Here is a 15,437-nt window from a genome sequence, read left to right on the forward strand (position 1 = left end):
GTCTTCTCTGCACCCTTGCAAGGTTGCTGCTGTGGCAGCATGTGGCCAGAGGTCCACAGATAATCCTTTTACCTCTGCTCGTCTGTGGGCACCATACATTTGCGGGCACCATACATCACTCCACAATCATGTGATTGTGGAGGATAACCACCAAAGACCTCAGCCAAAAGTGGTACAGATTCACTTGATGTGGTTGCTGCTGAGGTAAGAAACAGACACTGTGGCCCAAACAAAAAAACAATGAGTTGTTCTCTCTTTCCTCATTGTGTATGTGTGTGTGTGTGTGTGTGTGTGCATGTGTGTGTGTGTTTGTGTTTTTCCACAATCAAATCTAATTTTGTGAGGATCTGTGGAGATTGGATTGAACTGATAAAGTGACTTAATTTTCCACAGTTGACTTTTCTCTGCTCTAACCTTTTTGTAAAGCCCTGAGGTCAAAGCTTTGATTATTTTTCTAAAGTTGACTACAGTGTAACCAGCTGTTTTTTGTGACCACGAAACGTCACCTTACTTGAGGTGCAAATGTTGATCAAATAAACACCAACTGAGAAATAAAAAAACTTGAAAAAGCATTTTATATGACATTTACATGAAATTATTATAAAATATTTTTTTTAGATATTAAACAGTATCAAGAGCTTCTGTTAAATAAAAAAATAAAAATCATAAATAATAACTTGAAATCGATTTAAAAATGTTTATTGCGTTGTAAGTTCAACACTCATTGCATTATGTATGACCTTTTTGTTAAATTCTCTGTGTTTGTATAGGCTTTACAAAAGGTCATATATATACTGTAAATAGACTGCTCCAAGATAGGATGTGACTGATAGATTCTGCGCATTGATTGATTGGAGCAGGATTAGCGTGTTTGACGTCAGAAACTGCAAACAAATGACCCCATAAAAAGAGGGAACCTGTCTGAAAAAAAAGAAAAGCTCTGGGTGCACAGCACAGCTTGGGAGGTCTAGAGAGCACCACAGCTACACCGTCTCTTCAGTCAAACTTCTACACGCAAACAAAGGTAATAGAGAAGACCTGTGAGCCTAAAGATGCCCCTTTCAAGCAGCTCCACATCCTCCACAAAGAGCATCCGCAGAGCAGCATCCGAGCTGGAGAGGTCTGACTCCATCACGGTAAGAAATATCAACAGCGTCAAGTTTACATCAGCCAAGTTTTTTTTAAAGAGTGATTTATAATCTAAAGTATGTTATTGCTTTCCTAGTGACATGTCTAAATTATATTCAGAGCACCACTTTAAACTGTTGTGTTGCGCGCAGAGAGCTTGGCGAGGTGACCATTACGCAGTGCCTGATGTGCACAAGATCATGTCCATATAGAAAAAAGAAACATTCAGCAATTTACAGATAACACCAGCTTAAATGTGTGCTGTGGCAGCTACTCAGTCTTAGCTGTGTCTTAGGTTTACCTTGACTGCATTGCTGTTCTAATGCGCATTTGGAGATGTAAAGCGCTCCCATCAAATATCCAAAGAGATATCCAAAAGGTAAGAAAAGCCCAGCAGTTACCTTGCTCTGTTGTTGTGTCTGTGTGCTCTGTCAGTGAGTTACATCCAAACATTTGCCGCGGGCCGGACTGTGATCTCTCTCTCTCTCTCTCTCTCTCTTTAACAGTCTCCAAGATTCGTCGGTAGACGGCAAAGCCTGATCGAGGATGCGCGCAAGGAGAGGGAAGCCGCCGCTGCGGCGGCAGAGGCTGCAGAGGCCAGTGAACAGATAGTGTTTGAAGAGGACGATGGAAAAGCGCTTCTCAACATCTTCTTCACGTTAAGGAACTCTAAGACACCTGCGCTGTCGCGGACACTGAAAGTTTTCGAGGTATCACAATTGATGCGCAGAGAAAGTTTTCGCGAAAGACTAAAGATGTGTTTCATAGGTTACAATAAATTTTAAATCTGTGTGTTTGACAGTAAAATTTTGTTTTAAAAATTCTTTATATAGGGTTTATCATTTCCAGCTAATGGTAAATGTTGGTTATTAATATGCTCACGGGTTTCTCGCTTTCTGACACGCCACCAAGTCTGTAGTTTTTGTTTAGTTGTCAGTAGACTGATTTTGGTCCAGGTTCATCTGCAGCCCTTTTCCATGAAGCAAGTAATCAAGGATTTTTCACAAGGTGGCAACCCAAAAGATGTTATAAAGGGAGCCTTATTAGAAGGTGGTACCAAAAAGGTTTTGGAAGATAAACATGCGGAACCATATTATATCCTCATCATATTATATGCCATATGCTGGGTGGGTCATTAATGGATATACTGTAGTCAAGTGCATCTCATTCGCTGGGAAGTGAAATCCTGATCATCTAATGTAATGTGGAAGGTGATATTGCCTCTTTAGACAGAATACAGCAAGTGTAATTTAACCTCCTTTGTGGGACATTTACTATATTAGTGAGCTTAGCCAATTTTTTGAAATATATTTAAATGTGACATGTTTCAGTACTAGTGCTGTGTTTGTGTTATAACAGTCTTTTTTGCATTAGTGAAGTGTTTAGATTGCTGTTATACAACACTGTGCAAAATCTTTCTTTTCACTTTCATGCACTTTTTTATTTTTTTAGTCAAGGAAAATTTCCCACATTTTATGTGGGTTTGCTTGTGTCAAAAATGAAGATCTTAGTGTGCATCCAGAACGTACACCTCTCCTTATCCAATGCTGTGCTCCATAACTGCATACTACCTTTGTCATTCTTTGAATGAGATCCGGTACATTTCAGTGTGTCAATTGTATTTCAGACATTTGAAGCTAAGATTCACCATCTGGAGACGCGGCCTTGCCGAAAGCTCAAGGAGAGCCTGGAAGGCCTGGAGTACTTTGTCCGCTGTGAGGTGCACCTCTCCGACGTCAGTACTCTCATCGGCTCCATCAAGAGGAATGCGGAGGATGTTAAAACCACCAAAGAAGTCAAATGTAACACCCTTTCACTGCTTTTACAAGATAAATTTCAAATATTATGTTTTCCAGAAGTAGTTACAAAAAATGGCACAACTGCATTTAACCATTTCCCCTCTTTTCTCTGTTAGTTCATTGGTTCCCAAAGAAAATAGCAGATTTGGATAGATGTCATCATCTGGTCACAAAATTTGATCCAGACTTAGATCAAGACCATCCTGTAAGTACCAACTCTGCCAGCAGCGTGTATGATGAGAAACAACTGTCATTACTCAGCTGGTTATGTTGCTGGACCAGTATGTCATGACACAGAAAATGTGATCAGCGTTTGATATATTTGATTTGAACAGGGCTACACAGACCCTGCCTACAGACAGAGGAGGAAGATGATTGGTGACATCGCCTTCAGATACAGACAGTGAGATACAGTCTTTTGCCTTAATACTGCACTGACATCCATGTGAACAAAAAAGAAAAAAAAAACAGACATAAAACTAAAAATTGATTAATCCCAAGACATTTGTACATATGTTTATTCTCAGTGGGGACTCAATTCCCAGAGTGGAATACACAGCGGAGGAGATTGGTACATGGTAAGGGCTGCTAAATGCGCATTTACATTGCTGTTAATTTACAGTAGGTTGTGCATGTGATGGCTGAAGATTTACACCACCAAGCGTAAAATCAAAATTTATTCTGAACACAAGTAGCCACTTGTTTTTCAAACAAGCAGTTTGGCCTTCCTGCTGTTTCAGTATCAGGACACTGTCATGTCTTGTCACCACACACTGAGTCAGTTTCATCTCGTTTCTGAGACTGCCGGATTTGGTTTGTCTTTCATGGGTATTTTGGTAAATTACAGACGGGGGGCGCTATCAAAGCAGTCTAGCTGTGGCAGCTTGAGCTCATCTGAGCACAAAATATATCAGTCGGCTGGGAACAAATGATTGCACAGGAAGAGTTCACACGCTAATGGATTTTCATTTGAATCGTTAATTTGGGTTGGACAGTTCCAGCAAAAAGATAAATAATCTCTTAAGATTTATGATTCCATCAAATTCCAGTCACTGGAGCTCCCCCTCTGATGATTAGTCCACGCCTTTATACGTTTATAAGATAAAGCAAAGAACATTTATTTGTATAGCAGTTTTCAATTAGAGGACAAACGAAAGAACTGTGCAAGATATATATATGTATAAAAAATAGTCCCAAAATTATTTTAAAGAAATTTGCAGTGGATTTTATAGTCATTAATTTTTCAGTAGTTTCCACTCTTTGTTATGCTCTAGAGGGACACAAGAAATATTTAAAAAAAAAAAAAAAAAAATCTGAATTTTTATGTAAATCTGTATTTTTATCCCTAATCAGGCGGGAAGTCTACTCAACCCTGAGGGACTTGTATACCACCCATGCCTGCAATGAATACCTTGAGGCCTTCCGCCTGCTGGAAAGGCATTGTGGGTACAGTCCAGACAACATCCCCCAGTTGGAAGACGTGTCACGCTTCCTCAAAGGTAAAGTTGGGATAAGAAACAATGAAAGGCATGATAAGTTAACACCCACATTTGACTGCCCATCAGCCCTAGGTTTTATTCTCCATCTCTGTCTCTTTATCTCCCCTCTCCTGAACACACACACCCAGAGCGTACAGGCTTCCAGTTGCGTCCAGTGGCAGGTCTGCTCTCAGCCAGAGATTTCCTGGCCAGTTTGGCATTTCGGGTGTTCCAGTGCACCCAATACATCCGACACGCCTCCTCTCCCATGCACTCCCCAGAGCCGTGAGTACACCTATGACTCCTGTTGCTTTGCTCCTCACGTAAATCTATGTGCTGTCAGTGTCACAGCAGTAGTGTGGGTGTATGTACATTGGCGAAGCCTCTGTCACACTCAATTTCAGTTCATTGAAGCTTTATTGGCATATCATTTTAATCAAAAACATGTTGCCAAAGCATACACACAAACAAAGTGACAGCATACAGTAAATAAATACAAAGCGAACAAAGCAAAAATACAAAGCACACAGAATGAAGCAACCAGTTACTGACAAGAAATGAGGATCAAGTGAGAAATTGTGTCTGATTCAGAAAAAGAATGAAAGAAAAATGTATTTATTGCAGTACATTAAAGTTAGAACTAGAATTATGGCCTCACGGTCGTACGCCTCTACCAACCGGTCAGGTTGCAGTTTGTCTGTCCAGACTCATATGATATATGTAGTGAAGACATAGAAGGAAACTAATAAAAGCTATTAAGTGTATCTTGTCATGAATTCACTCTTGAGTTATGGACAATAACGTGTTTTGTGAGGTCACAGGACCTTGACCTTTGACCTTTGACCACCAAAATTTAAAGAGTTCATCCCAAGTGACAGTTGTGTCAAATTTGAAGAAATTCCCCTCAAGGCATGTCTGAGATATTGTATTCATGAGAATGGGACAGACAGATGGACAAACTGAAAAAATAAATGCCTCTGGTCACGGCTGTCGCTGGTGTGGAGGCATAAAAAAAATCAGAAATAAAATTAAAAAGCGGTCCTATATACAAGAGTTCTCGGTTTTTTATTTAAATAAGATAACTTTTCAAGGAAAAAAAGCCAGACTTCTTGTGTACAAATGTATGGTTTTTCTTTTCTTTAATTTTAACATTTTGAGCGATCTGTTTCCTGTTTCACACTGGGCACAGAATTGTTTTTAGCTCTGTAACCAATGTTTTGTAATCCAACCAGATTGAACGGCCAGGGTGTGATCACAAAGTCTGTATTTAGTTAAATTTATCTGTATTCAAGGGATTTCAATTTGTTACAGTTACATTTTCTCTCTTTCTCTTTCTCTTCAGTGACTGTGTCCATGAACTCTTGGGCCATGTCCCCATGTTGGCCGACCGCACCTTTGCCCAGTTTTCACAGGTTAATGTTGGAGGATCTTGCAGATTTACAGACTATTAGTTCTAATGCTGTGCTATTAAGTTTTGATAACAATTTATTGATTACTTATTGCAGAACCTTGGTCTGGCATCACTTGGAGCTTCAGATGAAGATATTGAGAAACTGTCCACAGTAAGACTCTTGTCCTTCAACGCCAGCAATACTTAGGGACCGTGCAAAAATGACAGAGGTGGAGAGGGGGGCTTAAACCTTGCTATTAACCCTCCCCTTGACTAGGAAAGAAATTAAAAAATGGTGTGTTCTGTAGAGAGAAAATGTCTACTATTGTTCTCAAAACCAACATTATGCTACAAGATACTTAAATGAAGTGCGAAATAAATCCCTTATATGAAGACATGCTTGTTGTCCACTCCTTACAGCAAAACGCACCTTTTGGTCTAAGGCGCACACAAAAGGCTTTTTCTGGATGTTAATATTTTGAGTGAAACTTGCAAAAAAATGAAGAAAACAACCCATAAATCTAGAGCAGGGATGAACTAAAGACTCTTCCCCGCTCTTCCAAAACAGACTACCCTCCCTTCTGCCAAAACAGCTATCTATCCCTCCCCCTTTTCTGACCCCACCTCCCCTTCCTAAGAATTTTTGTATAGCCCCTTATCTAAAATGTGACATATAAATAATGACTTGAATGTCCACCCCAGTATTCTTCATTTTCTCACTCTGTTTTATCCCATCAGCTGTACTGGTTCACCGTCGAGTATGGCTTATGTAAACAGAACGGTGAGGTGAAAGCTTATGGCGCTGGGCTGCTCTCCTCTTATGGAGAGCTTGTGGTGAGTTCCAGCTTGTTTTCTCTGGTCACTGCTTAATGTCGCTATCACTCTTTGGAGAAGAAAATACAACAATCGAAGCCAACTGAGTCATCAGCTAATTCTCCATTTTTTCTTTTAACTCCAATCCAGCACTCTCTGTCTGATGAACCAGAGACGAGGGAGTTTGAGCCAGAGGCTGCGGCAGTGCAGCCCTATCAAGACCAGACGTACCAGCCTGTCTACTTTGTTTCTGAGAGTTTTTCGGATGCCAAGGAGAAATTCAGGTGCTTTCTTTTTGGACCCACACATTTAAATACACAACAAGAACATACAGAGACAGAAAGAGAAAAGAAGAAAAAAACAAAAAGGAGACGGGTTATGTAAGGACAAGGTCAGAGAACAGCCAGCCAAGCCCTAAGGCCACAAACTTTTGTAGGTCAGCCATAGCAGCCAGAAGACAGCTGTTACTAATGTAGTGTTTCTTACCAAGGCAAAATGCTGGAGTTTTATTTGGCAAACACATCAAATGTTGCCCTGCAAAACAAGTAGCTTTAGTGAGTGTTTTGACAGTATTTGGTCTCTAGTAGAATATAGCACATGACATCCCTGCCACACTGGATGAGAAAATATCAGCATGGGAATGTTTGTACAGCCCTAGCATGGTAAATATGAAAGAGAGTAAATTATGAATATTATTGTATAGGATTGTATTTCTAATGTGGTGCTGATATAAGCAGGATATCCCAGTCTCTATGTCAAACAGGCTAACCTTCCACGTTCCTTGTAGCCAGTTGAAATATTATAACAGACAGGGCATCTTCAATGCATACATTCATGAAGAGCTCAAAGATGGCCTCGCCTTTGAGCTCCTAGGGTCGTGCTTTTTTTTGTACTCTGACCTCTCCATATCTTCGACCAGGACATACGTGGCCGGTATCAAGCGTCCCTTCTCAGTGAGGTTCGATCCCTACACTAACAGCGTTGAGGTCCTGGACAACCCGCTGAAGATCCAGGGAGGCCTGGAGGGAGTGAAGGATGAGCTGAAGATGCTGACAGATGCCCTCAGTGTTTTGTCATGAGGATGCACCACTCTGTGACCATCCTGCTGTTGTTTGCTTCCTCTCCGCTGTGCTCTCCGACGTCCGACGTGTAAACAAGACCAGTGTGTTCATCTTTCTGTGCTGTACCTCCAGTATGATACTGTTTCTGATGAGTTGTTGCTTGTTGTGGTTGGCTGTTTGGCCGACAAGGTTGCAACCATTAAAACCTCAATACACAGCGCAGGCAAAGTTTTCAAACATGTTTAACGCCTCGCTGGGTGTGGATCCTTTTGTGAAATGATGGCGTTATACTGACTGGGCCATTCATTGCTTTTAAAGCAAATTTGTGTTGTTCGAGAATTATGTCAAAATTTGAACCAAAATCAAAGGCAACTGTGATAATGAATGTATTAAAATAAAACTAAATGGTTATAATTATTTTAAAATTAAGGAAAATAATGGTATAATAAAGTGTATATTTAAATCACATTTATTTTATTTAGAAAAAAATATGTATCTCTGCTGTGCTAAAGGCTTTATTTTCCTTATGTGAATTCAGTATATGAGTATTACCTCTAAATTTGCAGATTTGTTTGGTTTTATGTTGCTTTTGTCTTGCAGTGCAAATGCATCATTTAAAAAAGTGACTAAACATAATTTCCATGTTATGAGCTGCTACTGCTTCGGTAAAATGAATCTGTCAAATAATAAAGAATCGCAAATTAACATTACCTTTTGCTGTCATGTTTACGTAATCCGTGAAATGTTTAGTTCTGCAGCTCTTGTGAGAAACGTATAATTATATGTAATTCTTTACGATAATCTTTTTCTTCTCTCAGGTCTGACAAGAGAAGCAGAAACCACTCAATCATAACAGTGGAGACCACATACCAGTTTACATTTGTCTGCCACAAGGTGGGGCAATCCAGCAGGTTGTACCTGCCTGATATTAAAATCACAGCAGATTCTTATTGAGCATATTAAAGGACTAAATCTTCTTAATTTTCTCCTCCTGCCTTTAACCACAAAGGGCTGTTCTGCAATGTTATTCGATGTTTGAAACAAGCTTATAAAAAGTGAATGACAAAATAAACTCACAGACACGTGGATGGGAAAAAGCTTTGGAGATAATCAAATATAGTGTATATATATATATATATATATATATATATATATATATATATATTAGCACTGAAAAACGGTGGTGTATGACCACCACCTACATTCATTGTACAGAGACCTAAATTAGCAACGCAAACTCACCCTCACCCAATGGATCTGCTTCATACATGCTCTTCAGGACAACTTACTTGTCTGTGGGTAATGACACAATGCAACAATGCTAAGTTCCATATGAACGAGGGAGCTTCAGGGAGTTGGTCCTGGCAGACCTACTGCTGGTCTGGTAAGAGGTTGTGAATCAGACCCCGGACCAGCAGTCCAACATACAAAGCAGCCCTCCAGCCTGCCGAAAGCCGTGAAACAAACAAACGGAGGTTCACGACCCGGACCACTAGGTGTCAGTCTGAGTCTGAGGACACTTCCAGATCCTCACCTTCTTCGGGACCCACACTTACATAAAGGAACCCTCAAACAGTTTTAAAAAGGGAAAAAGTATGAATGTGCGTGCTTATATTTAAAATCACATTTCCAAGCTCGATGTATGCAGCCCGTTTTGTCTATTGTACAGCTGCCTATGCAATAGCTGGATGAGGTTTTACTGATGGACAGGACAGACTTTGTTTATCTGCCATCTACACTGTGTGAGTGATGCATGGGTTGGGTTTTTTAATTTATTTATTTATTTTTTACTACACTTTTATCTATCCTGACTCTCCGTGATATGATGCTGCATTTATAGTAACTTGAGGCTTTCAACCCATATATTTTTGTATTAGTCAGTCACTGAGAGTCAATGCTGCATCATTCTCCTCCTCCGTATCAACCCCAGTTTATATATACTTCCTTCAGGTGGGATAAACTTAGTAATCAACCTTCACTCAATTGTTAGTCACATTTGACTCCGGTGACTACATCTACACCTGAGTCAGAGGAAAGCCGCAGACCTTGGCCACATTGCTTCCACTCTGAATGTTAATCTTAATTACAGCAGGGCGGAGACATTGACATTTTTCTTGGAGTCTGAGGAATTACGTCTATTCTTGTGCAGTCTGCGTCCTCTGTGTAAACATTGTGATTGTAGGTTACAGTGCGTAAACGTGGAAAATGCCTATGGAATTGGTCCACATTTTGTGACTCTCACTCTCTCCCTCGGATTCTCTTTTTGCTTTTCTCCCTTTAAGCACTTTTCCATAAAACGTCTCTGGACCTTTTTTTTTTTTTTTTTTTTTTTTTTTTTTTTTTTAAACCAGCCGTGAAGAGGAGGAGCGAGGGGGTGGGGTGTGGGTGTTAGGGGCGTGTTTTGGTATATAATACTTCTCCCTGAGAAGTTTTGCCTGTCGCCTGGTCTTTGGGACAGCCTGTCACACATCATCTCTATAGCCTCACCAACTGGGAAACTAACTCACCTGCAATCTCTCCAACCAAATAACCCCCGACGTTTTAACTACTGCCATCTGACATGGAGACCCAGCAAAGACACGGACGCCACTCACTTTGCCACACCTGCCGGAGAGCGGAGAGCAGCAGAATGAAGGTAACCAGAGGGAACCAATAGTTTAATACTCTGCGGTTGTGCCGTGCGTGCATTGAAAGACCTCTCGCAGGGTTGTAACGATGTCTTCGTGGCTTTATAAGTGAGAAAACCACTTTGGGCTGAGCTGGTGCATTGCTCGCATATATTTTCTCTTTTTTCTCCTTATTTTTTCTTTTTGTTGTGCAATATGACCAACCGGACATCTCTTAATTTGCATGCAACAGAGAAAGTTCAAGATGCATAAATGACATGGATGAAGCGTTGAGGCATCTGTGCAACAGGTTATCTGATAGGACAGAAGAAAAGAGTCGAGAGGTATTTTATTCTTCTCTCTGTCTGGATGGTGCGCCGTTCCCTGGACTCGGAACAAACAGCTGGTCTTTTTGCCGGCAGATAGGGGGCGGTAGGTCTGAGGGTCAGTGAGCTCGCTACAGGGTGAGCAAGGGAAAATATATGCTGAGTCTAGCCTTTCAGATAGTTAACTATCGAGCAGCCGGTCTTGCAACTTCTGAATGGTTGTGTAAGGGTATGAAGCCGGAGATACCGTCTACTTTTTCCTCCTGCATAAGCACTTCTCTCAGGTGCGACATGGTGACCGCGCGAGATAGCTGTCGGGCGGTGAAACTGCTCATTTGGCATCGTTTGTCTCACGTAGTAGGCTTTTTCCGAGTTAGTAGGTCAACACATAGTAACAGCATTTAACACTGGAAGTCGTACATCTTGAACACGCGTGCAAATGTGAATGCGTAAAGAGCGGATCCTCTTGTATCCCACTGTGAGGCAACATCTGGCTGTCATCTGAGAATTTCTAAAGAACCATTTAAGTCATCACCTTTGAAATGTGTGCTTGCGTTTGTTGAGCCGATGCTTTAGTCTGGAACGTGTGCTTTTTTTTTTTTTTTGTCTACAGGTCAAGAGGATGTCTTCGCCCAGTCCTGCGCTGCTGTTTGCACTGGCCCTGACGCTCTACGTTGTGGAAATGGCCTCGGCAGAGACGCTGTGTGGGGGAGAGCTGGTGGATGCGCTGCAGTTTGTCTGTGAAGACAGAGGCTTCTATTTCAGTAGGTTTTCAAAGCATTACAAGTTTTCACAATGAGCTGCATAAATGTTGATTCGCTCTTTAATTTCCTTTGTTGAGTCTCCCTGTTGTTCATTTGCACACATCTGTTTGGATAGCTGAGACTATCGCTCGTCTGTGGCTGTGTGGTATGCGTGTTTGGTGTTTTTCTTTCTCACGCACTCACACTCGCGCGCGCGCAAACACACACAAACACACAAACACGGACCGAGAGACAGAAGGAGAGTGAGGGGGAGATTATAGCCAGCTGTGTGTCTCAAGACCTCGTCCAGGCTGCTCTGCTGAGTGTGCGCATTCTGCCTACAGCCCATACCTCTCATTGCATATGAAAGGCCGGCGAGCTGTGAAGGCACACACGACTCGGCGCGACACAATGGGCTGCTTGTTTACCAGTAAAGTAATAGCACCCCAAGAGGCATACCAGTCACCTCAGCACCAGTGTTCCCAGGCCAGGCGACCACACTGATGAGTCGGGGGGTGGGGGGACGGGGAGGGGGTGGGGGGTGGATTGGAGAGAGAGAGAGAGCGAGAGAGCGAGAAAGTGTGTTGGGGGGGCCTGTTTTTGATGTCACGTTAAGAGGAAAGATCATATTAACATCAATTCATCGCTTCCATTGTAGTGATGATGGGAATAGCTGTAAAGCATTATGTGACTGCGTTGTGGTAGCTGTTAATCCTCAAATGGATAAGCTTCTCTTCGCACAGTATGCGGAGTTTGTGACAAACCTCAGTTCACCTTCCTCTGATGTCGGTCTCCTTGGCAAGGAGGAAACACTTTTTATGTTGTTGGTCTTAATGATATTAGCTGTGTCCCACCGTCTGCTTTTTGCCTTTGAGAGACAGACAGTCTCTTTGTGTGCTGCTTGCCACAGAAGTTTCTCTCCAATCAGAAAGATCATTATCCAATTTGGGCCAACATAGATGTGCACCCTCCTCCTCCTCCTCCTCCTCCTCCTCCTCTTTGCCGTCTCCTCCCCCCTGGATCACCCTCTCATGTTCCTCTTCCTGCAATCAAATCTAGCCTTCCCTTTCATGCGATTTCTCCAACATATTGTGTTGGGCGCAGGACTTCAAACAAGGCCCTTATTGATTGTGGATAGTGTTCCCCTGTGCAACATGCTCACCATCCACCCCCTCACCTTCTATACCTTTTACTCTCATGTCTACACTCTCCCGTCTTTTGTTTTGCATTCCTTCCCTCTGTTTTGACCCTTACACACCCTCGCTCTGCACTGATCCCTGTTTTCTCTACCTCCCAGCCCCTCCTCTCCTCTCTCCCTCCTCATCCTCTTTATCTTTGCTGACTTGACAAAGGACAAGGTCACAGAAGAGTTTCCATTTTATGTATTTGCTCACCCAAAGGTCTGTCTGAGAGCTTAGCTGGCTCTGTCTCCGTCAGTGTCTACAGCACAGGGTGTTTACTTGTGTATTCACTCATTAAAGGACTTCCAGATAGCCTTAATCAGATTATCTTCTACAAACAAAAAGATTTGTTCCTGTTGGTCATAGATTTCCTTTTATCCTCTTTGCTCCATGGACTGCTATGATTGTCAAAGTAATCCTGCAAAAACAACCCATATTCATTACTGATGCCAGTGTTGTGTCCTCAGGCCTTAACCTTGCCCTCCTCATCGCCTTTCTTTATCCCTCGCTTTGTTTCTCCTCAGGTAGGCCAACCAGCAGGGGTAGCAACCGGCGGCCCCAGAACCGTGGGATTGTAGAGGAGTGTTGTTTCCGTAGCTGTGACCTCAACCTGCTGGAGCAGTACTGTGCCAAACCCGCCAAGTCCGAAAGGGACGTGTCGGCCACCTCTCTACAGGTCATTCCCGTGATGCCCGCACTAAAACAGGTACATCTCAACAAGAACAACAACACACCAGTATGGGAAACAATGCTAATCCTCGTCCCTATCTGTCCTCCCATCACATGCACCTCCATTCACCTCTGAGCGTTGCCCCTATGTCCCTGACACTGAGTGCAGACTGAAACTCACGCAAAGTCAGGTTTATCTTGCTAAATGGTCACTGGTAAGCAGTTACCTTCCATGTAAAGTGCTGATTGTCGTGGAAAACGCCAAGACAGTCACAGCACATTACATTAAGGAAAAGAAAGAGTCATACTCACAGACTTGAGTGTGTGTGTGTGTGTGTGTGTGTGTGTGTGTGTGTGTGTGTGTGTGTGTGTGTGTGTGTGTGTGTTTGAGAGAGGGAAAGTCTGCGAGACGGTGAAGACTGCTGGTCCGTAACAAAACTGTGTGTTGTGAGCATATGATTATTAGTCACGGTACAGCAAGCTCTCCAAAACTGGCATGCATTTTGATCTGTGCAGTCAAAAGCACCTGACCTGGCCAGCAGAGCTTCTCTGAAATATGTCACAAACATGAAGGAAATCGTCAAAGCGTTTCAGGTCTTTTCATTGCGGTCACAAGACAGAGCTGTGGCTGCTTTCCAGACCTCTTAAAATCCCTTCAGCATTCTCTTAGACAAGAAGAGAAAGATCTTTATAATTCATTTTGTTTCTGCTTTGAGAAAATCTGTGTCAGTGGCATGAGATTGCCAGTGATGTAAACAAAAAAAGTGAATAAATACTGCAAATGTCAGGAGGAAAGTAATGGACTTTCTTTCTGAAATGCTATAAAGAGGCTGCTAGGGAATTAGTTGGGACATGTCCCTAGTTTGTCTGGGCAGGAAGAGCTGATGGGTACAGCCTGCTCCGAGGGCCAGCTGTGTTTAGCCTATTGAGCAGGCCTGAAGTGAATGAAGGGGGATAAACACTCTTCAAGTGGCAGGACCAAAACAAGCCATTCAGATGGAGCACTGGCTACTCACGCATAAATTCTAGCTTCGCTGCTACCACTCCCACTCTGTCTCAGTCTATGGTGCCCAGCACAACACCTAACACTTTTTAAAAGAGCTTGCTGTGTAAGAATAGGGGTTTTTGAGATGACATTGTGATTATGTGTTGTTTAATTCGGTCTGTGGGGCTTAGTCAGTTCAGCGGGTCGTTGGGTGAACAACGACGTGCTCCTCATATGTATATGAGGCGAGTGACCGCCCTTCCCTTTGACTGTCTTTTAAAGAGGCTGAACTAAGCACTTGTTGACAGGTTCTCTCAGTTAAGGAAGCCAAAACAGGGGCGAGCTGGAGGCAAGGCGAGTCTGTTATGACGCTTAGTGCCATAAGAATGACATTTGATTTCCATTTGACTGGCCCAACAATGACTGAGTATTTTAAGAAATTAAACAAAGCTTTCCTCCATTGTAATAAGCACTTGCACAGTATCTTATCACCCCTAATGAACTGACTCCCTCTTTTCCCTTCTTACTCTATTTTCGCCTGCACGCCACAATAGGAAGTCCCAAGGAAGCAGCATATGACCGTGAAGTATTCCAAATACGAGGTGTGGCAGCGGAAGGCGGCCCAGCGGCTCCGGAGGGGTGTCCCAGCCATCCTGAGGGCCAAAAAGTTTCGGAGGCAGGCGGAGAAGATCAAAGCACAGGAGCAGGCAATCTTCCACAGGCCCCTGATCAGCCTGCCCAGCAAACTGCCTCCCGTCTTGCTCGCCACGGAGAACTATGTCAACCACAAATGAGCCCGCTGCCAGCCCTTTGCACAGACAAGAGTTTGGAGGGAGAAAAAAAGACTAGGGGATTATAGCTTTGTCTCTGACGTCATTTCTGTGGCAGTCCTCTCTGACCTCCCCTGCCCTGTCCGAGCCCACCAATCCCTCCCCCTACTCTCATCCACTACTTCTTGACCCCCTGGCCCTTTTCTAATGCCCCCGTCAAACCCACCCACCCACCCTCCTCCGGCACACAAACATGCCTTCACATTCTTCCTGTCTGAACTCTTTCGCTCCCTCTCTCTTTCAGTCACTGACACAAAAGGCACAAACACAAATGATGAACAAAAAGTTAACAATTCGGCTGAATGCAATTAAGGTGGATCCTTAAGCAAAAGAGAAAAGAGAAGGGAGAAAAGAAGATGAAAGAGATCTGTGGTTTGCAAGTGTCAAGAGGACACCCAGCGGAATGTTTTTTTGTCCTTGTGGAAGAC

General features: G+C 42.8%; 2 protein-coding genes across 2 annotated transcripts; both read left to right on the forward strand.

Moving 5' to 3' along the window:
* Positions 1–1,052: 1,052 nt before the first annotated feature.
* th (tyrosine hydroxylase) lies at positions 1,053–8,031 on the forward strand. The gene is made up of 13 exons (XM_040133178.1): positions 1,053–1,136; positions 1,635–1,838; positions 2,756–2,930; positions 3,044–3,132; positions 3,263–3,330; positions 3,455–3,505; positions 4,281–4,426; positions 4,555–4,690; positions 5,748–5,817; positions 5,911–5,967; positions 6,534–6,629; positions 6,759–6,892; positions 7,528–8,031. Exons 1-13 carry the CDS (start codon positions 1,053–1,055, stop codon positions 7,685–7,687), a joined length of 1,470 nt encoding a protein of 489 aa, XP_039989112.1. The 3' UTR covers positions 7,688–8,031.
* Positions 8,032–10,120: 2,089 nt separating this feature from the next.
* On the forward strand, positions 10,121–15,173 carry igf2b (insulin-like growth factor 2b). The gene is made up of 4 exons (XM_040133495.1): positions 10,121–10,304; positions 11,215–11,365; positions 13,050–13,231; positions 14,734–15,173. Exons 1-4 carry the CDS (start codon positions 10,230–10,232, stop codon positions 14,971–14,973), a joined length of 648 nt encoding a protein of 215 aa, XP_039989429.1. The 5' UTR covers positions 10,121–10,229; the 3' UTR covers positions 14,974–15,173.
* Positions 15,174–15,437: the final 264 nt, after the last annotated feature.

Source organism: Xiphias gladius, chromosome 8 (assembly GCF_016859285.1).
Source record: "Xiphias gladius isolate SHS-SW01 ecotype Sanya breed wild chromosome 8, ASM1685928v1, whole genome shotgun sequence".
Taxonomy (NCBI): Eukaryota; Metazoa; Chordata; class Actinopteri; order Istiophoriformes; family Xiphiidae; genus Xiphias; species Xiphias gladius.

Bases quoted from the DNA above. Each gene is read 5' to 3' on its own strand.
- th (XM_040133178.1), top strand. From the start codon at position 1,053: ATGCCCCTTTCAAGCAGCTCCACATCCTCCACAAAGAGCATCCGCAGA. The intron at 1,839-2,755 runs GTATCACAATTG...ATTGTATTTCAG, and splicing joins GGACACTGAAAGTTTTCGAG to ACATTTGAAGCTAAGATTCA. The intron at 3,133-3,262 runs GTAAGTACCAAC...TGATTTGAACAG, and splicing joins ACTTAGATCAAGACCATCCT to GGCTACACAGACCCTGCCTA.
- igf2b (XM_040133495.1), top strand. From the start codon at position 10,230: ATGGAGACCCAGCAAAGACACGGACGCCACTCACTTTGCCACACCTGC. The intron at 10,305-11,214 runs GTAACCAGAGGG...TTTTGTCTACAG, and splicing joins CGGAGAGCAGCAGAATGAAG to GTCAAGAGGATGTCTTCGCC. The intron at 11,366-13,049 runs GTAGGTTTTCAA...GTTTCTCCTCAG, and splicing joins AGACAGAGGCTTCTATTTCA to GTAGGCCAACCAGCAGGGGT.